The 23,216-nt window shown below is 44.6% G+C and overlaps 1 protein-coding gene across 3 annotated transcripts in view; it reads right to left on the minus strand.

Moving 5' to 3' along the window:
* Window positions 1–5,163: 5,163 nt before the first annotated feature.
* Window positions 5,164–23,216, minus strand: part of POPDC1 (popeye domain cAMP effector 1) — a 41,699-nt gene continuing 23,646 nt past the window's right edge. For all 3 annotated transcript variants that reach the window (XM_082668620.1, XM_082668619.1, XM_082668618.1), the window contains one exon: window positions 5,164–8,564. In XM_082668620.1, the coding sequence (XP_082524746.1) occupies window positions 8,440–8,564 (125 nt within the window). In that variant the 3' untranslated portion in view covers window positions 5,164–8,439. The remainder of the gene's footprint in view (window positions 8,565–23,216) is intronic.

Below are 23,216 nucleotides of genomic sequence, written 5' to 3' on the forward strand. Positions count from 1 at the left end.
CGCACAGGCTCCAGACGCGCAGGCTCAGCGGCCATGGCTCACGGGCCCAGCCGCTCCGTGGCACGCGGGATCCTCCCGGGCCAGGGCATGAACCCGTGTCCCCTGCATCGGCAGGCGGACTGCCAACCACTGCGCCACCAGGGAAGCCCAAAAGTTGCTTTTTTAACTGAAAACCATCGGACTATGAATGAGTATGCTTGGGTTCAACTTCCCAGACATACCCTCCTCATCTGCTAGTAAGGGGGTTGGACTAGTTAAGGGGACTTCAAAGTGTGGTCTCGTTAATAGCAGCAGCAACATTATCTGGGAACTTATTAGAAGTGCAGCTTTTGGGCTCTACCCCAACTGTACTGAATCAAACTCTGGGGCGGGGCCCAGAGGGCTGGGTGTTTTTTTTACTTTTTTTTTTTTACGATGTTGGGGGGTAGGAGTTAATTAATTTATTTATTTTTGCTGTGTTGGGTCTTCGTTTCTGTACGAGGGCTTTCTGTAGTTGTGGCAAGCGAGGTCCACTCTTCATCGCGGTGCGCGGGCCTCTCACTATCGCGACCTCTCTTGTTGCGGAGCACAGGCTCCGGATGCGCAGGCTCAGCGGCCATGGCTCACGGGCCCAGCTGCTCCGCGGCATGTGGGATCTTCTCGGACCGGGGCGCGAACCCGCGTACCCTGCATCGGCAGGCGGACTCTCAACCACCAGGGAAGCCCCAACGGGCTGGGTTTTTAAGGAGCCTCCAGGTGATTCTGATGCTGCTCAAGTTTGAGAACTTCTGTGCTAGCTGAAATTTACATACTCTATTTGCTCTAAAATTCTACAATTCTGTCCCCTCCAAAGGAAACCTCAATCCACACCATTCTGGAAGGGCTAGAAGGGGTTTGTCAGCAAGCTGACTGCGTTAAGGACAACTTTGGAGAAACCTTTAAATGATAACACAAGGAAACATTGCTTGATGATGAAAGACGTGGGTGTCGCTCATGATAATGCTATCACAACTTCAAACCGACGCGGCATTCGCGAAGGACAGTCCAAGGACGGAAGTGCCCTGGATAGGAAGACAGCAGCTGAGACTTTGCCTAACCGCCCCCAATCATCCTCAAGCAAAAAAAAAAAAAAAAAAAAAAAAAGGCCTGACTCACTTGGACCACGAGGCTCACGTGAAGCAAGGAGACGCCATGTCAGCGCTTAAGTCCGCACACTGGCCAATTACGGGCACCAGAACTGGAAGATCCCTCACCTGGTCGGACCTCCTTTTACAGACAGAACTGAGGCCCCATCAGGAGATGTGAGCTGCCCAGGGTCCTAGCATTCTATCACAATCAAACTGTGACCGGAATACATGTCTCCTGAGTGATTGAGAGCTACCCCTCCCCCTTACTCTGGGGTCTAGATAAACTTCTCTCCGTCCTTCTATTGTCAAAACGTACTCATCACGTGCTCCAGCCATGTCCATCCCACCTGCTCTTCGCTCTCACGTGGTCCCCGTGGGAGATCAACAAGGATATTGGTTCAAAACAACCACAGATGAAGATGTTCTTTTTACCTCCTGGAGAGCCTCATTTAGCCTAATGCTGGCGTTTTACACCCATAGCCACCTCCACTGAGAGGGGCCTGCAGCCTCCTTTCCCTGCCTAATGCTTCCTGGGGTCACATGTGGGAGACAGGATGGGCGCCTCTCCGCTTCAGTCCGACAGGTCCAGAGAGACTGCAGCCTGGACCCCGGGCCTGCAGACATTTCTGCCGTGAGCGGGAGGGATCTTGGTGACGGACCCCTGCCCGGCCTGCCCCTCAGGTCCTGCTGGTACCAACCCTCTGTCTCTTTACAAGGACTGTGGTTGCTAAGATTCCAGAAGCCTTAAGGATTCAACGTGGCAACCAAAGGAAAAAGAGAAAAGGGGATGAGAATGAATATGTACTTCATGCCAACTACATGTTTGGGAAGGTTCTAGCATACACACAAGGACACAGCAGCTTAAAAGGGTGTAACTACTTGCCAAAGATCACATGGTCAGAGCTGGTGTTCAGAACAAGGTAGATCTGACCTCAAAGTCATGTCCAAGGATAAAGACTTGGCCTCCTTTTTCAGGTCGGTGCTTTGAGCTAAGAGGGAGATCAAGGTGGACAACAGAGATAAAAACCCGTTTGGGGCAAAGTGTAACTAGGACCCCACCCTTTCACATGAACTAATAGATTATTTAAATAAAGGTCAATAGAAATTTTAGCTTTTTTTTCTAAAAATGCCTCTCCCTAAAAAGTACAAATTTTTTGTTGCTCAAACAATTTAAAGCATTATATTTTTTAATTTCAGCATGGAAACTCCTTGATAACCTAAGGTGAGAAGCTGAGAACCAGATTTGTACTGGAGGATGCAGGCTTCCTATCTAAGAGGATTGGAAAAAGCAGCAGAGTGAGCAGGTCCGCAGGCTGAGAGATCTGGGATGAAATCCCCCCCGCTTCTACTAGCTGGTTTGTTTTGGCAAAATCATTCTTTTTGAGCTTCCGTTCGATTGTCTTAACCACCACCTAGGATTTTTGTGAAAATACTAAATCGTGTATTCTCTCACTTTTTCTTTTTTTTTTTTGGCTGGGATCTTAGTTCCCCAACCAGGGATTAGAACCCACCCCACCTGCCTTGGAAGTGCAGTCTTAACCACTGGACTACCAGGGAAGTCCCCTAACTCATGTATTTTAAATGCCTATAACAGTCTTTTGTAAATAGTAGGCACTCAAGAGACAGCTATTATTACTCATCACATTATATTGTAATTATTCTTATAGCAAAATGTATCAATACTAATAAGGAGAAGAGTTAAAAGAGGTCAGATGAGAACAATAAAAATAGTGGGAAGCACAATGAAAAAGGTTAGCCAGGCCTCCATGTAACAGAAACCCTTTAAAGAGAAATGAGTTCGTTCTGTTTTCCGGGCATCACGGCCCCCATGGGAGGCTATGGCCTGAGGCTCGGCCCCTGGTCTGAGCTCTCTGCAGGGGACTCCAGGTTTCACCTCAGTCCGTGTCTGCACAAATAGCCTAATTATACGTAACCACCAGCGAATGGGAGCAGCTCTCAAGTTTTCATCATTTGCAGATAAATATCAAGAGGTAAATGGCGCTAATCATTTTCCTCTGAAGGCTCCCTTCCTCTGTGAGCTGGGATTTGGTTGTGGGACCTCATTTACTCAGCTGTGAGGTAGTTTAGCTTCGTTCAAACCACGTTTGCTTCTGCTGGTCTGTCATGCAAGAAGTCAGAGGGTGAAATCCCCAGCCACAAGGCTTCGTCCCCAGGAGCGGGCCCGGGGCTGGTCCCGCGATGTGGAGTCCTGCCTGTACCGGGCAGCTGGGCCAGGCAAATGCCAGGAAGCCGTGAATTCTCTCAGGACAGGTAATGAAGGAGGCTGGGAGAGCTTGACGGTCAGTGGGGATATGTCTGCCCCTAGTATACAGCCAGGAATTTTTCTTTTTTAATGTAGGACCTTGTTGTTCATCTGTTTTATATATAGTAGTGTGTATCTGCTAATCCCAAACTCCTAATTTATCCCTCCCCCGTCCCCTTTCCCTTTTGCTAACCATAAGTGTGTTTTCTGTCTGTGAGTCTGTTTCTGTTTTGTAAGTAAGTTCATTTGTATCATATTTGAGACTCCACATACAAGGCATATCATACCTTTGTCTTTCTCTGTCTGACTCACTTCACTTAGTGTGGTAATCTCTAGGTCCATCCGTGTTGCTGCGGGGAAATATTGATGTAGTGTGTTCATTCGTATTCATCACACGTACACCTTAGCAGAACATTTTTTACATATTGGTGACGTGGCTCATTGAGAAAGAATTAATTACTTTGCTCGTCATGTAAGATGCCTCTTCTAGTTGGTTCTAGTCTTGGGGCTGATCAGGGCAAGTTTATTAGGTGCCAAGGACCTACCATCAAGGGCCAAGAGATGGGCTGCCCAGTTCCCTTTCCAACACCGAGCACGGGTGATGGGAGGAGAGAAGCGTTTCTCCGTGAATAGAATAGATCCAGGGGAGTGGTTCTGGCTCCTCTATGTGACCCCTTGTGTTGTCGAATCTCATAAAACTAGAAGAGAATGTTCAGATGCAGTGTATTAAAAAGTTGAAATCTATCCTCACAGTGTAACTCTGGAGGCTTCTCAATCGCTCCATCCAGGCAACACTGCCCACTGCCTCGTGGGCCTTTCTTTTCACGGCCAAAGGCAGCAAGATGGCAGGCTTTTGAAACTAAGTGGAACTAACTCAAGAGCATGCCCTCTGCAGGTCTGCTCAGATTACCTAAACCAGAGAAATTCCCATAACCTCTGAAGGTTCTTGAACCTTTGGGCATGGCGTCAGGGCAAATCAGCTACATGTAAGAGACATGAAATTAAAAATACGCACATATTCCAAGTAAGAAATTTATTTGATCAAATGACAATATATGAAGATATTTTAAACTGTAAGGCTCCATTCAGTTGAAATGTAAATTTATTATAAAGTAAAATGGTATCAGTGTAAATGGCACCTAAAAGCAGAAAGAATGCGATCCCTATGAATAATGTGTCTGTAAAAACCATTCACAAAATCCTTGTGTACTTTAAAACTAGATTGCAAGAATATCGGTAAAATCTGTGAATAGTACTTTAAGTGGGTTTCTTAAATTTCCCTTACAATATGTTGTTACATGCAAGGTACTTGGGGTCCTGTGATGATCAGAGCATGGCTACCATGAGTGAGAAGATGTGTCCCGAGTGCATGGCAACCTCGAGTTCCCTGCACAGTGTCCTATCCCTTCACATCCTTGGGAATTTGAATTGAGTGGGTGGGAATTTCTAATCACTCTAGTTGGGGATAATTAGAAAAAGAGGTTGGAAAACCAGGGTTGGAAAGAGGGAAGGGAGGGGAAACGGCGTCAACGGTTTCTGCAGAGCAGCTTTAGAAATGACCAAGAAGGGCTTCCCTGGTGGCGCAGTGGTTGAGTCCGCCTGCTGATGCAGGGGACGCGGGTTCATGCCCCGGTCCGGGAAGATCCCACATGCCGCGGACCGGCTGGGCCCGTGTGCCATGGCCGCTGAGCCTGCGCGTCCGGAGCCTGTGCTCCGCAACGGGAGAGGCCACAGCAGTGAGAGGCCCGCGTACCGCAAAAAAAAAAAAAAAAAAAGAAAAAGAAATGACCAAGAAAATGGATTTTAAAAATAATAATAACAGTGAATCCTTGGAGCTGTACCTCAGGGTCTGCACCAAGCCCCAAGGGTTGGGACTGACCAGCCTTCCCAAGTGCTCGGCCAGGAGCCACCATGCACTAGCATGAAATCTTCACTGGCGGGCAAGGCCATCACCTGGGTACACTGGAGACAGGGCAGAGTATGTAGGTTACACAACTTTCCCTAAATATTTTCTCCAGCATCCAAGTGACTCTGCCTTTGGGGCCATGACAGGACCTGGGAGGCAGGAATCAGCAGCTCCAAGTTACAGAATCAGAAAAGCTTCAGGCATATGGAAGGAGAACCAGACACGAAGAAGGTGGCTTCTCCCAGTGGGCACAGCATTAAAGTTAAATGGACCATAGGGAGAAACGGAAAAGACCCCAGGAAGCTAAGGATGGTAAGTGAAAAATAATTATGTAGCACCCATTATTACTAATTTAAGATCTAGAAACATCATAGGGTTTGTGCTATTAATTTATAAATATAATATTTATGAGGGCTTGCAAAATATCATAACTGACATACATTCTGGTATAAACGTTACAGTCCAGCTTCATACAACGGACTTGATGTTACACTTAAACGTAGTAGATTTGGGGTAATATACAGAATAATTTTTGCAGACCATTTTCTGGACCTTGGTCACACAGCTAAGTGAAGGCCAAAGAACACAGGAAGCATCTCATTGGCAGCAAACATGTTTTTTATCTATGCGTTATACAAAGATACACTTGTTCATTTGTATACATAAATTTATAAAAATTATCCATAGGAGATCTTTTATGTTTTCTTATCTGCTTCTTTGCTGTCAAGTCTAGTGGGAAGACTACTCAATGTCTTCAGCTCCTTTTCTCTGAGACTAACTGTTGTCCTTAGAGGGATGTATTTAAAAATAGTTTCGTGTTTCCCATTCAAGCTAAATGGCTCTTTGAAGATTCCTAATCTTTTTTTTTTTTTTTTTTTGCGGTACACGGGCCTCTCACTGCTGTGGCCTCTCCCGTTGCGGAGCACAGGCTCCGGACGCGCAGGCTCAGCGGCCATGGCTCACGGGCCCAGCCGCTCCGCGGCATGTGGGATCTTCCCGGACCGGGGCACGAACCCATCTCCCCTGCATCGGCAGGCGGACTCTCAACCACTGTGCTACCAGGTAAGCCCAAGATTCCTAATCTTGAAATTATAATCTTCCTTATCAATGGCACTGATGTACACATGTTTTAATAAAACCAGTAAATGATTTCATATCACCTAATTTTAGCAGTGTGCTTTAAAACATGTTTGTTCCCAGCACTATAGAAAATAACCTCCAAACACATCCAGGCTGATCATTAGAGATAACACCCTCTGTTGTCTGTGGTTGACAAAGTGAGACAAACCTGAAGATGGGTCAGGGTAAGAAAATCTCAAGGTTCTGTGGATTCACATAACATTAAAAACATGGCTTTAGCAGCATCTAAAATTACTTTCTACTCAGAGAAGGATGTAATATCTAATTACTCTATAGAGTGATTTTGTAAATTAGGTCTTATGCATGTGTAAACTCAATGGCCTACATAGCTTCCCTCCAATAGTTAAAGGAAAGCAGTATTAACACCATCACCTTATATACTTGATTCGGGCATTGAAAGAAAGAGTTCAACCTATTATATCTTTATAGTCTTAAAGCCAAGGCAAAGTCATTCACCTTTGTTTCATTTCCCCAAATAAATTTCTAATTTAGCAAACAGAAGAGACCACTAGAGTGGGAAAGTGAAATCAGCCTTTCTACTGTGAGGCTAATAGGCCAACATTTGATGACTATGTTAGGAGCTGGATACCCAGTCTGTGGAAGTTTTCTCAGTGAGTGACCAAGCATGTAAATTTGACTCAAGTGAAATTACTAAAATAACTGGCTTTCAAAAATGAGTTTAGGAAAATGAGGTGACCCTGGAGTAGCTTATTTTTATATCTCCTCTCACAGAAATCACCTCTTGGCAAAAGATGCTTTTGGCTCAGCTCACCTGAAACTAATTTCACTTGGAACTTTTCTTAGCTGTTTAACGTAATGGGACTGACTCAGAGTTGGTTCCAGTGGGTGACACAAAATAAAGGTAGTGGGGCATGATGGAGCACAGCCCATCAGGGGGCTTCGCCCAACTAGGTGGCCCGGTGGAGGGCCACAGTCACACTGACCCGCTGGATGATTTAAGCAGACTTCGAATTTCCCAAATACCACCCTGTCTGGAATGCAGGCCCTCACAGCACTATCTAGGCCGGGCGATCATGGCAGAGCTTGTGGTGGACCGTCTGCCCGCACACAGCTGTGTCCTTGTTTGCATCTCCGGTACCTGGTCCCTGGCACACACAGTAAGGAGACATCTGTGGACCTGGAGGAACCATCTGCATGTCGGAATAGCAGATGAAGAGTGCAGCGGCTCCGTCAGCCTCGTCATTCTGCGACACTTGTTTGGCCACTTGACTCTCCGGTCCTCCCACCCCAAGGAAGTGCTTCCCACAGCAGAGTGTGGGGCAAGCTGGGCTGGTTTAGCCAAAGGCCGACCCCAGGCTCAGAACCTCTTCCACTGTTAACATTTCCAGCTTTAGGGCTCAGCCCAACTTCCAAACAGCATAATATAAGGGTAACGTGAGCAAAGTCTGACGAGCTTTGTTCATTATCAAGCTATCCACACAAGGCCCACAAAAGGAAGGCAGTCTAGTAGAATGACGTGTCTGGCCTGAGAGAAAAATATACGTGAATCGCATCACACCTTGCTTTAAAATTTTCCGGCCAAAAAATCAACTGAGCGAAGCCTGAGATTCCCTGCTTTTTAATGTTACCTCAGCCTCAATTTCGAACTTACATTGTTTGTTACAACCATCAAACGGACAGCCCCATTGCCACGGCAGAGAAAAAACTGTCTCTGACGAAAAGGAACAGCTCGGAAAGATAAGTGAAGGCATTTGCAATGACAAAGCGCTAAGATTTTTTTAAGTTAAATGATAACATATCTAGAAAACACTGTGAAAATATATCTCTCAAAAATAGCACTCAGTTTAGTCAGAAGGCTCAGTGGAACAGAAAGCTGACCAGTAAAAAGAGAAGATAACCTTCCCATGTTTTGAATCTCCCTCCCTTTCCTGCCCTCAGACTCTCCCAGGCTGGGAGTATCAATATTAAAGCAGAACAATTGAAAAGCTGTGAAAAAGTGCTGGTATTTTTCAGGATCTCTTCCAGACAGTTTCCCTCTTGGTAACGTGAATCCTCTCTTGGGATCAAGGCCAGCGACGAACTTGAAGCGTATTCGAGGACACAGGCTCAAAGACCTCGTCATCGTTTTCCGCCCCTTCCTCTATTGGGTTCATCTTCGCAGAGGCTCGCTGGTGTAGGGGTGACACATCTGTCAGAGACACAGAAAGAAGAACCACTTAACGGACAGCCTTCCCTGATGCTGGCCTGATAGATCAATGGCAAACTCCAACTGGAAGATAAAACTCTCTGGGCACCTATAGCTGGCACCAGGAATGCAGTTTCCGTAAATACTGTATTTTTTTTAACTTAATTTTTATTTTATATTGGAATACAGTTGATTTACAATGTTGTATTAGTTTCAGGTGTACAGCAAAGTGACTCAGTTATACATATATGTATATCCACTCTTTTTCAGATTCTTTTCCCAGAGAGGTTATTACAGAATATTGAGTAGCGTTCCCTGTGCTCTACAGGAGGACCTTGTTGATTATCTGTTTTATATATAGCAGTGTGTATGTTAATCCCAAACTCCTAATTTATCCCCCCCCACACACACCTTTCCCCTCTGGTAACCATAAGTTTGTTTTCAAAGTCTGTGAGTCTGTTTCTGTTTTGTAAATAAGTTCGTTTGTATTAGTTTTTTAGATTCCACATATGTGATATCACATGATATTTGTGCTTTTCTGGCTTACTTCACTTAGTATGATAATCTCTAGGTCCCTCCATGTTCCTGCAAATGGCGTTATTTCATTTTTGTGGCTAATATTCTATTGTATATATGTATCACATCTTCTTTATTCACTCCTCTGTTGATGGACATTTAGGTGGCTTCCATGTCTTGGCTACTGTAAATAGTGCTGCAGTGAACATTGGGGTGCATGTACATTTTTGAACTATGGTTTTCTCTGGATATACGCCTGGGAGTGGGATTGCAGAATCATACGGTAGCTCTATTTTTAGTTTAAGGAACCTCCATACTGTTTTCCATACTGGCTGCAACAATTTACATTCCCACCAACAGTGTAGGAGGGTTCCCTTTTCTCCACACCCTCTCCAGTATTTATTATTTGTAGGCTTTTTGATGATGGCCATTCTAACTGGTGTGAGATGATACCTCCTAGTTTTGATTTGCATTTCCGTAATAATTAGCAACATTGAGCATCTTGTCATATGGCTTTTGGCCATCTGTATATCTTCTTTGGAGAAGTGTCTATGTAAATCTTCTGCCCATTTTTTTTCTTTTTTTTTTTTGCGGTACGTGGGCCTGTCACTGTTGTGGCCTCTCCCGTTGCGGAGCACAGGCTCCGGACGCTCACGGACCCAGCTGCTCCGCGGCATGTGGGATCTTCCCAGACCGTGGCATGAACCCGTGTCCCCTGCATCGCCAGGTGGACTCTCAACCACTACGCCACCAGGGAAGCCCTGCCCATTTTTTGATTGGATTTTTTTTTTCTTTTTATTGAGCTGCATGAGCTGTTTGTATATTTTGGGGATTAATCCCTTGTTGGTTGTGCCATTTGCAAATATTTTCTTTCATTCTGTAGGTTGGCTTCTGGGTTTTTTTATGGTTTCATTTTCTGTGCAAAAGCTTTTAAATTTAATTAGGTCCCATTTGTTTATTTTTGTTATTATTTCTATTACTCTAGGTGACTGATCCAAAAATATATTGCTGTGATTTATGTCAAAGTGTGTCCAACCTGTGTTCTCCTCTAGGAGTTTTATAGTATCTGGTCTTACATTTAGGTCTTTAATCCATTTTGAGTTTATGTTTGTGCATGGTGTTAGAGAAGGTTCGAATTCCATTCTTTTACATGTAGCTGTCCAGTTTTCCCAGCACCAATTATTGAAGAGACTGTCTTTTCTCCATTGTATAGTCTTGCCTCCTTTGTCATAGGTTAATTGACCATAGGTGCATGGTTTATTGCTGGGATTTCTATCCTGTTCCATTGATCTATATTTCTGTTTTTGTGCCACTACCATACTGTTCTGTTTACCATAGCCTTGTAATAGTATAGTCTGAAGTCAGGGAGCCTGATTCCTCCAGCTCCGTTTTTCTTTCTCAAGATTACTTTGGCTATTTGAGGTCTTTTGTGTTTCCATACAAATTTTAAAATATTTTGTTCTAGTTCTGTGAAAAATGCCATTGGTACTTTGATAGAGATTGCATTGAATCTGTAGATTGCCTTGGGGAGAATAGTCATTTAACCATATTGATTCTTCCAGTCCAAGAACACGGTGTATCTTTCCATCTGTTTGTGTCATCTTTGATTTCTTTCATCAGTGTCTTATAGTTTTCAAAGTACAGGTCTTTTGCCTCCTTAGGTAAGTTTATTCCTAGGTATTTCATTCTTTTTGATGCAATGGTATATGGGAGTTTTCTTTCTTTTTTAAAAAAATAAATTTATTTATTTTATTTATTATTTTTGGCTGTGTTGGGTCTTCGTTTCTGCACGCAGGATTTCTGTAGTTGCGGTGAGTGGGGGCTACTCTTCGTTGTAGTGTGCGGGCTTCTCATTGCAGTGGCTTCTCTTGTTGCAGAGCACGGGCTCTAGGTGCGTGGGCTTCAGTAGATGTGGCTCGTGGGCTTCAGTAGTTATGACTCACAGGCTATAGAACACAGGCTCAGTAGTTGTGGCACACGGGCTTAGTTGCTCCGCGGCATGTGGGATCTTCCCGGACCAAGGCTCGAACCTGTGTCCCCTGCATTGGCAGGCAGATTCTTAACCACTGTGCCACCAGGGAAGCCCCATGGGAGTTTTCTTAATTTCTCTTTCTGATCTTTCTTTGTTAGTGTATAGACATGCAACAGATTTCTGTGTATTAATTTTGTTGTTTTTAAAACATTTTATTATTGTTTTTTTGGCTGCATTGGGTCTTCATTGCTGCATGTGGGCTTTCTTTAGTTGCGGCGAGGAGGGGCTACTCTTCATTGTGGTGCATGGGCTTCTCATTGCGGTGGCTTCTCTTGTCGTGGAGCACGGGCTCTAGGTGCGTGGGCTTCAGTAGTTGCAGCACGCAGGCTCAGTAGTTGTGGCGCATGGGCTTAGTTGCTCCATGGCATGTGGGATCTTCCCGGATCAGGGATTGAACCTGAGTCCCCTGCATTGGCAGGTGGATTCTTAAGCACTGTGCCACCGGGGAAGTCCCTCTGTATATTCATTTTGTATCCTGCAACTTTACCGAATTCATTGATGAGCTCTAGTAGTTTTCTGGTAGCATCTTTAGGATTTTCTATGTATAGTATCATGTCATCTGCAAACAGTGACAGTTTTACTTCTTTTTTTCCAATTTGGATCCCTTTTATTTCTTTTTCTTCTCTGATTGCTGTGCATGCCAAATCATTTTGGATAAGACCAAATATCAAGGGCCTTTTGGCATGGACCAAATGTCTCCATGGACATGCTGGACAGGACCAAATACGACCAAATATCAAGGACCTTGGTGTGGACCAAATGTCTTATGGACCAAATGCAAGGCATGAAAGTCAAGAAGCCATTCTTAGTCCATGAGAACAGATGTGGAGGGGATGCCACTGCAGATGCCTGGATGGTATGAGCTTCTCAAACATATGAAGCTCCCAATGGGTTGCCCCAAGGTCTGCTTAGAACTCAGAATGCACACTCCTACAGTAACATCATACGTGGTGATTCGAGTCCCTTGAAGGCTGGTTTAAGTCCTAATTTCCCTGAAGAATGGTTCTACTCCAAAATCATAGAACCTAACACCATCCTGGAACACCACCTAAAAGAACATTCTTTTTTTTTTTTTTTACGGTACGCGGGCCTCTCACTGCTGTGGCCTCTCCCGTTGCGGGTGGCCATGGCTCATGGGCCCAGCCGCTCTGCGGCATGTGGGATCTTCCCAGACCGGGGCACGAACCCGTGTCCCCTGCATCGGCAGGCGAACTCTCAACCACTGCGCCATCAGAGAAGCCCTAAAAGAACATTTCTTGCCACCACCTGTCCAGTCACTCCCTGGACTGACAGGGGGAGAGGGAGAGAGAGAAGGTGTTGAGAAGGAGAATCCAGGCATGGGAGGGAAGAGCCGGGTGGATGAAATAAATCCCAAATTGCAGCGGATAAGAAACCAAACAATAACTCACACGTTCTGTCCATCCCTCATTCATTCATGCATTCACCAAATGCTAATTGAGCATCTACTGTAATGGACACCATGCTTGATGCAGAAAAAACCATTATCTAACAGTAAGAGTAAAAGATATTATAAACGGGTACATGGGCTTCTCAAGGTGCCTAATATTACAGCAAACTCTCTTCCATACTGTTCCCACGTTCCGTGTCAGGCTCCACTTTGTCAGGGTCTCCCTTGGCCCTACCCATGCCTGTGCCGGATTCTTGCTCTGCCCTCCAGCAGGGCGGGGTCAGTTAGCAATCAATCAACCAGCAAACGCTGAACTCAGGCTGGGGGTGAGGCTGATGATGGAGGAACAATGGGTGAAATCTGCCTCTTCAAATACTTGCTGTACAGCAAAGGACAGTAGCAGGATTCTATGAAGACACAAAGCAGAAAGGCTACAAGAAATTTATCAAGATCAGCTGTTAATCCCTGGCCAGAGTCAGCTGCAGACCAGAGGGTGCAGCAACCCTGAGAGCGTTCAGTGAGGAGGAGGGGTGGGGGCCGGCCGTGTGCTCCACGCACGGATTGGAGTGTGGGAGGCAGGGAACAGTGGTCAGGACCAGAGGCTCAAGGAAACACTTCCAGGGTTCAGATCCTTGATGTGCCGCTTCCTGGCTGTGCGACCTGTCCTCCATTACTAAACCTCTCTAGGCCTGTTTCCCTGTCTGTGGAAAGGAGATGTTCACAGGACCTGCCGCATGGGGTTGTTGGGAGGATTAAACAAAATAATGGAATGTGCTTGGCACGGTGCTGGGCACGTAGGAAACGTCACTGTCATTTTTTTCAAGATATATATATTTTTCATTTCACCTTTATTCATTTGGATGAAAAGTATACTGCATTGCTTACTTTACTGATAGAATTTTGAGATCAGGATAAAGATACCTGGGAAATGGACTTTTGGGGGCCTGATATGTACACATCTTGGGGGGAGGCTCTGTGTGTTCCTTCCATGGACAGCTTCGGAATCAACGTGGCCATTGTTAGGAGAGGACATTAATATCGTATTTAGCAAGAAATGATTCGTTTACATATAACTTATTTTAACTTAAGAAGTCTCTTTGGCATATATGACATTTATCACTGTTTTCCAGTTAAAGATTCACATAACATCATTACATAAACATTAAAAAAACTTTTTGTTAATTTTATCGAAGTATAGTTGAGGTACAGTATTATGTAAGTTACAGGTGTACAATATAGTGATTCACAATGTTTAAAGGGTATATTCCACTTAGTTATTATAAAATATTAGCTATATTCCTGTGCTGTACAATATATACTTGTAGCTTATTTATACAGTTTGTGCCTCTTGCCCTGACCCCCATCCCTATCTTGTTCCTCTCCCTTCCCTCTCCCCATTGGTAACCACTAGTTCTCTATAAGTCTGTTTTTTTTTTTTGTTATATTCACTAGTTTGTCGTATTTTTTAGATTCCACACATAAGTGATCTCACACAGTATTTGTCTTTATCTGACTTATTTCACACAGCATAATACCTTGCAAGTCCACCCATGTTGTTGCAAATGGCAACATTTCATTCTTTTTTATGGTTGAGGTTTTTTTGGGGGGTGGGAGGAAGCAATAAGTTACGTACAATAACTGTCATTTAATTATTAACTCTACAGTCATTGCCACACATCTGGGGAGATGCCCTGATCCACAGCCACATCTTCCAACATGAAAAGATCATAATTACGCAGGGCTGGACTTCGGCAGAGCTAGTGTGTTTGTTGTATATACATGGAAATTGTTCACTTTCCAACATTTACAGTCAATTAAAATACTGAGTTTCCAGAGAGACACAACTACTGACGTAAACGGTAGAAAATCACCCTCGATTAAAATAGTCCAAGAACACAATTCTGCCTCTGAGCACAGCAAGGGAGAATCTCTCAGACACGTTCTTTTTATCCCTTTTTACACAGGTGACAGCAGACACACCAAACATAACCTCAGATTCGCACGTCTACTCAAATGGCAACGTGACCTATCTGTGAGACCTTGGGCAGGTTACTTCACCTCTCTGTGCCTCAATTTCTCTATCTGTAAAATAGAAATCATAATAATACCATCTACTTCACATGGTGGTTAAGAGGATTACATGACTCAACACTTGTTAAGTTCTTACATCTGTGCCTAGGATGTTAAATCCCTTTGTAAATGTAAGTCAGTAAAACGAGTTAATAATAAGGCCTTAGGAGAGCAATGGCCTAAATCATTAGGAAACTTGTTAAAATTCATCGTCACTCATAGGAACAGCACATAAAGGAAATGGGACTTGTGCTCAAATAGGGGTTTGTGTTTCTCAATCTAAGAGTGCAGCAAAATTGTTTTTTGTTTTTTTTTTAAGAAAAAACAATAGCCATGGCTTCCATCATATTTCTAGCCTCAAGTTATGATTGGGTGTCATGAAATATTAACTTAGGCTGAGTATTTGCAGACAGACAAAGCCCTCAGAACAAGCAAGATGGCATGTCTAAGAGCATTATGCCCAATCCGTTACGTAGAGCATTCAGACCTAAGTGTACGACACACATAACACAAACATGCCCAATGCATTTGGGCTGGGGAAGTGGGGGAAATTGGTTTGTAGTTTTTAAGCCCATCTATCAAACCAGGGGTGATGTTCTGTGGTAATGTGAGGGTGCTGTCTACATCGGGGCCAAAATGTTATCTGCCCCCTTAACTACTTCACCAATCACTGCCTTTTTCCATTGAGAGAGGACCCAATCCCACTGGAAATGACCTAGAGAAAGTTTGTGAGAACTTTCAGCTTCTCTGTTGTTGACTGAAAAAAAAATGCACACCCTTAACGTTGAGGATTATGTTTTATTTGGTGGACAAAACTGAGGACTTAAGGCCGGGACACAGCCTCTCAGATAGATCGCTCTGGGAGATGGCTCCAAAGAGGGAAGGGAGAAGCCAGGATATGTAGGAGTTTTGGCAACAAAGACCAGGGAGTCAGAGCATCAAAAGATTACTGTTAATTAAAGGAAACAAGACATCGCAAGTTAAGGAAGTTAGCGTTTTTCTGGGTATGGAAAGAGGCAGGAGTCTGGGCTCACTGAAATCATTCCTTTGCTATGTACCTCAGCTCTCTGGGGCCAGGATCCTGTGCTTTCGCATCCTGAGTCCCCTCAGGGTGCACGGTCAGGGGGTGGTGGCAGCGGCAGACTGCTAGATGGCGGGCATCCTGTTTCTCTCCTGAGCTCCAGGGCTCACCGTCAGGGTGGCTGTAACATCTTTTGTCTACTGATATAGCAGGCAACATTTTTTTTCCACTGATATTGTGAAAGAATTTATTCTGTCCCCACTCTATTTACCTGGGAAGGGAAGAGCTGTAGTGCTTATGACGTAGTCAAGCAAGAGTCATCCACAGTCCTGGGGTGACATCCAGGGGCCTCCTTCCCTTCTGGTCCAAGCTCTAGCAAACTCACTGCTCCCCAAATCCAGCCCATCCTTTTCCTTTTCTCTCCTTGCTTTTCTCTCCCTCCGACTGGTTTCTCCATTCTCCCCTCTACCCACCAAATTCCTATCCACTCCTCAAAGTGCGGTTCAAGCCCCACCTCCTTCCTTTGTAATCTTCCCTAATTCCTTCTGTGGGGAGATTCTGTTCTCCACCGGACGACAAATACTTGCATCTCTCCCTTACTGGAGAACAAGCATTTTGAGGGCAGTCATCACTGCCTCTTCTCTCCTGCAGCCTCTCTGAAGCACCCACACGTAGCCAGGTCCTTGATAATTACTGAGTCCATGAGAAAAATCTCTCCTCCGAAACTCTGCACGGGGCCTTCAGAAGCCGATCCTGAGGACTTGGGAACATCACGTGGCCGTCAAACTGGATCTCTGATGGGTCAGGTCCCTGCCCTGGCAGTGGGGTGCCACCCGTGGCCCTCAAGCGCATGCAGGTCTCGGGTTACGGTGAAACCTCACTATGAAAGGTGACTGTTAGCGCTGTATTCTTTATCACGTCCCCTGAGGGACATCGCTTTCGTACCACTGATGATTCGACAGGGCTTATAGCACAGGCAGGAGGACCGTCCCCTCAAGTCAGCATCAGTGAAGTCTGTCAGTATCGTCACCTGCTACAAAGTTTCCATCCAATCAGCAAAGAGAATCCCCAAGTGACTACAAGGCTGAGAGGCTGGGTTAAATGTTGGGGAAATAAAAACGAATCAAACATAGTCTCTGCCCCTGTAGCATTTTACGTCTCAGGAACTACATTGTACTTTTGGGAGCAATTCATTCTCACCATATCCATGTCATTATTTCTAATTTATACTCAGAGGCTAAATAAAGCAAGGACAACCAGGACACCTGTAAAGGAAATAGAGCTGGGGAGATGCTGTAGATGAACGCCTTTCCCACCAGGGCGGGACCCACTCGGAAACACATTTGGCCAGGGTAAACCAGGAGGCCCCGATGGCCCGGCGAGACTCAGCCCTTGTGCTCTTTCCACACAGAGAAGAGAGATGCCCTTTCAGCCTTTGTGCCTGCGTTAGGGCCCACCAGCCCCCCAACACCCCAGTTCCCACCACAGCGCCTGTTGCTCTTTCTCCATCGGCAGATGTACTGGAAGGTGATGGGGACACTGTCTGACTTGTAGCCGCCGGAAGCCGCCAGAGCCAGCCAGCTGCCTGACCCCTCGACAGGAATCAGAGTCGCAGAGAGAGTCCACTCTCTGTCTCAACCTCAGGGAGCCTGGCTTCTGCACCACTAAGGGCCAAGTATGAGGTTCACCTGGCCCAACCCGGGAACTGGCCACCGTCACGGCCAGGAGAAAGGCAGACTTCCCAGAGAAGGAGCTCACTCACCCTGGTGAACACCCGGTGTTCTCCGCCCTCCACAGGACACCTGCTGGTTCAAGTGGAAAGACTCAGAGGTCATCACTGTGCTGCCAGAAATCATTTCTTTGTCCGCTAATAAATCCAAACCCAATTTGGAGTATGAACAACAACGAAAAAAGAATTCTGCTTTAAGGGGACTGTCTTACATTTCACAAGTTGAACATTAGTAAATTCTTTCTACAAGTTTGCCCAGTTCTTCATTAATCTTAGGCATTGATGCATCCTCAGAACTTGGCCCAGAAGGCCCAATACCATCCCTAAGTAGGAGAACATAAGGAGAGAACAGAGGAAGAAATTGAGCTTATCTTTAGCCAAATGCTTTTTCAAGTCACTTTTGCCCCTCGAGGACGTTACTGTGAGGTTCATGACCTCTGTATAATGCTTTACTTTTCATTTATCCCAAATTCTAGAGGGACAAATCATTCCGTATCCACAAATTTTCCAGAAAACTGATTTTTATCCTTTTTCTATTAAAACCGCTTTCAGAGTTGGGAGACAGAAGTGGTTAACTATATCCTTTGGTGTTTATTATAATCAAGAAGAGATAATTAGCATTACTTGGGGCTGTCAGCTATCAACACCTTCCAATTGGCTCGGGCTGCCAATTAACACAGTTTATTCTAAAAGGATGTAAAACAAATGTCTTAGACTGAACTTCAATCCAGACTTATCAGGTGTGAAATTGTTAAACGGTTCCATCGAGTTACTTTTGCTTGGGGGATGTTTCATATTATACCACGTGACAAAAACAAAAAAACCCAAAAACCATCCTGCCAAGAAGACGTACACATCCCTTCCACAGACAGCAAGGCCTGGAAAAGGCACAGCCAGCGGAGCAGAATTTACTCTGAGCTGTGTACCACGTTCGGTGTGTTCAGGTGGGAAAGAGAACGGGAACACCAGGCAGCCCTCCTAAGGGTAAGAGGAAAACTCAAAACTCAGAAACACGGGCTCTGAGCAAATGCAGAAGACAGACTTAGAGGTAAGAGCCCTGAACCAAACAGCAGACACCTCCACACACGCCAGACCACAGGGGATGACAACACTGGGGACACCCACGGGGGGCTTTGGATCTGGGAAAAGAGTCTCTTCTCAGCAGACCTGTTCAGGCAGTGGCTCGTGCTGGATCCTAGTTGAGAAGAAAAGGAGCTGGTGATTAAGACCCACTGTGCGTCCTTGAGGGTCATTGCCTGCAGGTGCAAACCAGCCAGGGGCCTCCACGGAGGATGGGCTCAGGCTGCCCTGCCAGGCCTTTTCCTGTCTTCCTAAAGTCCCGAGTTACAGAACCCCAGGAAGCCTTTTTCTACACAGACCATGGCGACCTTACATAAGAATCCATCGAAACTCTGCTATCCGAGTGGTAAAAAGTTAGGTAAGAGAAATTCCCTTTGATAGAGCCCTATCCTTATTAAGCTTATTTCTGTTTCAGGTGCTTATGATTACATGAGGGCCCGAGGGCCTCTCCTCACAGGAAAAAGTAAACAGACATATTTGTTGTTCTTAAATCCAGAGTGAAGGTCACATGTGTTCCAGAGAATGAATAAGCGACCTCAAGTTTGATCTTCAAGTAAGTACAGGACCATGATATGAAGTTGGTCGAATGACTTCTCGCTGTGCTTCAGAAATACACTTTTTAACAAGGAGTGACACCTTTGTAAACTATCCGATATAATGTGGTAAGATTTTTCCCCCTTTTTTCTGTTAACTTTGATGACATTTACTTCATTCCTTTCAAAGTGTTCCTACTTTTATTATGTTGAACCATCTGGCCAACTGCTTTAGCAAGTAATTAAAAACCTTACAGGGGATTAGAATTTTAATTAGATTATACATTTTTTGATGAATGGGGATGGGGAAAAAATTTTTTTTTTTTTTAGGCTGGGAAATGTCATTTGTTTTTGTTTTTTTTAACATCTTTATTGGAGTATAATTGCTTTACAATGGTGTGTTAGTTTCTGCTTTATAACAAAGTGAATCAGGTATACATATACATATGTTCCCATATGTCTTCCCTCTTGTGTCTCCCTCCCTCCCAAGGGGAAAAATTTAATGGCTTCTTTGCTAGAAAGGATTATCATCCCCTTTCCTGCCTTTACCTACTTACATCATAAAACTTTTTTAAATTAAAAAGAGGTTCTTTTCATTGAGGTCATAAGATTGTTTTAAATTGTAGAAACTGAATTTGGACTGAAGCTTTCTGAAGAAGGGTAGGTTTGGCCTTTGTACCTAATTTCCCTTGGAGGGACTCAAGCAAGGAAGTATACAGATTATCGCAATTACGGGAGGAAGAGGAGGTTAGTGGCTCCTATGGGAGGTTCTCAGATCAGTTCCCGACTCCTGAGATGGGCGGTCGGGGCCCTGAGCTGCATGGCAACAGGTGTGAGTAGCCACGGAACAGCGAGAGTCCTGCAGCCCTTTTCTGCCCCACAGAGAAAGCTTTAGGGCTGCAGAGCTGGTGGATAAACTCCGGGGAACAGGGAAGGCGGTTCCGGGATGGCAGCTGTGCAACAGACCCAGAGAATCACCAGTCCGGGGTGAGGTACGAGGGTGGGAAGCTCTGTGAGGAAGGTCTGAGAAAAAGGGGACACGGAATTGATGGCCTGAGAGAGCGGGGATGTGAGACCAAAAAGGCAAGGATAAGGAAAAAGAGAGGCCACTGGAGATGCCCGTAAAAACAGAAAGCAGTATGAAAGGCATGGCTCAAAGGTGAAATAACTAGTCAGAGTTTAAGGAGAAATGAAATGGATTCACCCGAAAGAAAAAGCAGCTTTAAGATACGGGGCATCTGGTGACTAAGACAGCCCTAAGAGCAAAGCGACAAAAAACTTCAGGGGAGAAAAAGGAGAGGCAAAGCATGAAGTAAACTGTAGTGTTATGTTTGTGTTTGACAAAAGGAGAATCCATTTGAACGTATTAGAAACGGTCTGCTTTGAAGAGATCAGGAATCATGACACTGGAACCTAAAGAAAGGGGTAGTCATAGCCCACTATTGGGTTCTGAATAAACCATAATGTCAACACTATTTACTTGTTTTAAACTTTACAAAACAACCCACAGACAAAGCAAGGAAGACCTAACTGCAAAGAGAACAGACGTATTTAATACCTCTGAACCATAATTTAAAAATGGATAAGAGGGTAATTTGCATAGTGTGTGTATTTTACCACATTAAAAACAATTTGAAAACAGAAGAGGGAACAGAAATGTATATGTTATCAACCTTGATTGTTTGAAAGTTAAAGAAGAGACAACAGTTTGAAGGTAGCAGGGGGAAAGAGTAAGTAAGGGTAGGGATGCTAAGGGTAGAGGTGCTAATGTCCTCACCTTTAAACAATGTTTCAAAGAGAAAAAAGAAATGGAGGTTTAAGTGTATGATTTAATGTTACAAAGGTAAACAATAAAGGAATAAAAACTAGTAATATCATACTGAGCAGAAGGGGGAAGGGAAGTTAAAAGCGAGCTAAGTTAGGTTAGAAGATAAAGGTTAAGAGGATAAATCAAATAACAGCACATTATTCATCATTTTGGACAAAAATTGTTCCAATGTGATTGCTCTTAGGGAGCAGTTAGGTTGGAGGGGGTCAGTTCTTTTCACTGAGATATTTTTTTTACTACTTGATATCTATGTGTGTATATTAACTTGATAATTAAGAAAAATTTTTGTTTAAAAGACTAAAAATAGATAACCAGTAAAATCCTTTTACAGTCATTTTACAGATGAGAAAATGCTGGATGAGGATAGAGGCCATTTAAAGGGTTGGTGAGAGTGTGGGCCTTGGAGACGGTCCCCCAGCCAGGAGGGGCTGTGCTCCAAGGACCCAGAGGAGATGAACGTCATACTCCTCAACCTGAAACGGGGGAAACGTAACACTTGCCTCACTGGGGGGTTGTGACGATTAAATGAGAACATGTATGACAGTGGTCAGCACGTGTCAGTGGCTGCAGTAGGGGTTGAATATCCCCAAACAAGTTTACACTCACGTATGGTTATTCGTAAGGGCCAAAGCAAGGCAAGACCTTGTAACCCAGGGGTCCGCAAACCCTGGGCCCCAGACCAATATCAGTTCGCAGCCTGTTAGGAACCGGGCCGCACATCGGGAGGTGAGTGGCAGGTGAGCGAGCAAAGCTTTATCTGCCGCTCCCCATCGCTCCCCATCATTCGCATTACCACCTGAATCATCCCCGCACCCCGCCTGCATGCCCACCCCCAGAAAAATTGTGTTCCAGGAAACCGGTCCCTGGTGCCAAAAAGGTTGGGGACCGCTGTTGTAACCAATTCACCACTTCTTTGTTTCAGGGTTGGCACAGTGGCCCTAACCAGGTTATTTAACCTCCCCAAGCTGCACTCTACTCAACTACACAGTAGGAGCACTGCTTTTCACTAGCCCTCTTGGTGGGTCTGAGAACGGTTCAGGGGCTCTTCCTCTGGGTACCTGCTGCCTAATCACATCCGTGTCTCTCTCTTTCCCTATAATTTTATGTAAAGCTTGTTGTTTATAAGCCTACAGTTGTTCACAGGGGGAACAAAATACAAATTGGGTTGAACAGACTATTTCATGAAACAAGAAGGTTGTATTGGCTTTTTGTATCTTTCCAGGTTAAAAAAAAAATAGATAAGAGAGGTGAGGGAACCCATTACGTCAGATATGCTGCCTAGTCTTTGCAGCCAAGATGCAAACTCACTCAGCTTAGAGCAGACCTGTGCATCTAGGTCATATGAAATTAGTAGACTGTCCACAGCACCATCTTGACATTAATAACAAAAAATACTTGTAAAGGTTTTTTGTCGGTAATAAATATCTCTATTCCATAGTCTATTTAAGAAATCATAAATTTTAATTATAATTTCTGAAAAAATACACAGTTTAAACTAGCAAAATCTTTCAAAGATGAGTTCTGACAGGATCACCTACACTGACTCAGGATTTTCAAAAAACAAACAAACCAAACAATAGGTTCATTTAACCCCAATTAACTAAAATAAAGTTCTCAACTTTCAAGGAAACACAGTGTGTCCACCTGTTGCCATGACAATGCCTGTGCTCAGCACCACTTATCATGATGGAACTGCCAAGTACAGTCCATCTCTATGTGTGTGTGTTTTATACATCACACGTAGGGAGCCAAACCTTGTAAGGAAGGAAAGACAAGGAGATGACAAGGCACCCTGATGAGCACGTTGGTCCAGGAGCAGAAAGAAGAAAGCTTATATCCATCTGAGGGCATTAAATCCTTCTCACACGTCCTGGACATCCTATCTCACAATCACACTTCTAAACATGGAACTCAAGTAAATGAAGCAATAGGAAAGCGAAAAAGAGTTCAATTAATTGGATTATGTGCTAGTGAATAAACAGGAAAGTTTTTCTCAGACTATTTCATTATTTTACTTTCTTGCCTTTAAATGATCGTTTGAAGTGGAATCCAGACCCTGGTAAAGAGTAGAGATCCTGGGGCTTCCCTGGTGGTGCAGTGGTTGAGAGTCCGCCTGCCGATGCAGGGGACGCGGGTTCGTGGCCCGGTCTGGGAGGATTCCACATGCCGCGGAGCGGCTGGGCCCGTGAGCCATGGCCGCTGAGCCTGCGCGTCCGGAGCCTGTGCTCCGCGGTGGGAGAGGCCACAACAGTGAGAGGCCCGCATATCGTTAAAAAAAAAAAAAAAAAAAAGTAGAGTCTTCACCAGAATCTATGTGAGCCTCAAGAAATACAAGAAACATCTTAATCACAACCAGGGGAATGCAATCAGCCCAATTCCAGAAGGCAGGGAATTCTACAGCCTCACTACTCAAGGCATAGTTCAGGGACCAGCCACAT

This window comes from Grampus griseus, assembly GCF_964374135.1.
Source record: "Grampus griseus genome assembly, chromosome: 13".
In the NCBI taxonomy this organism is placed as follows: domain Eukaryota; kingdom Metazoa; phylum Chordata; class Mammalia; order Artiodactyla; family Delphinidae; genus Grampus; species Grampus griseus.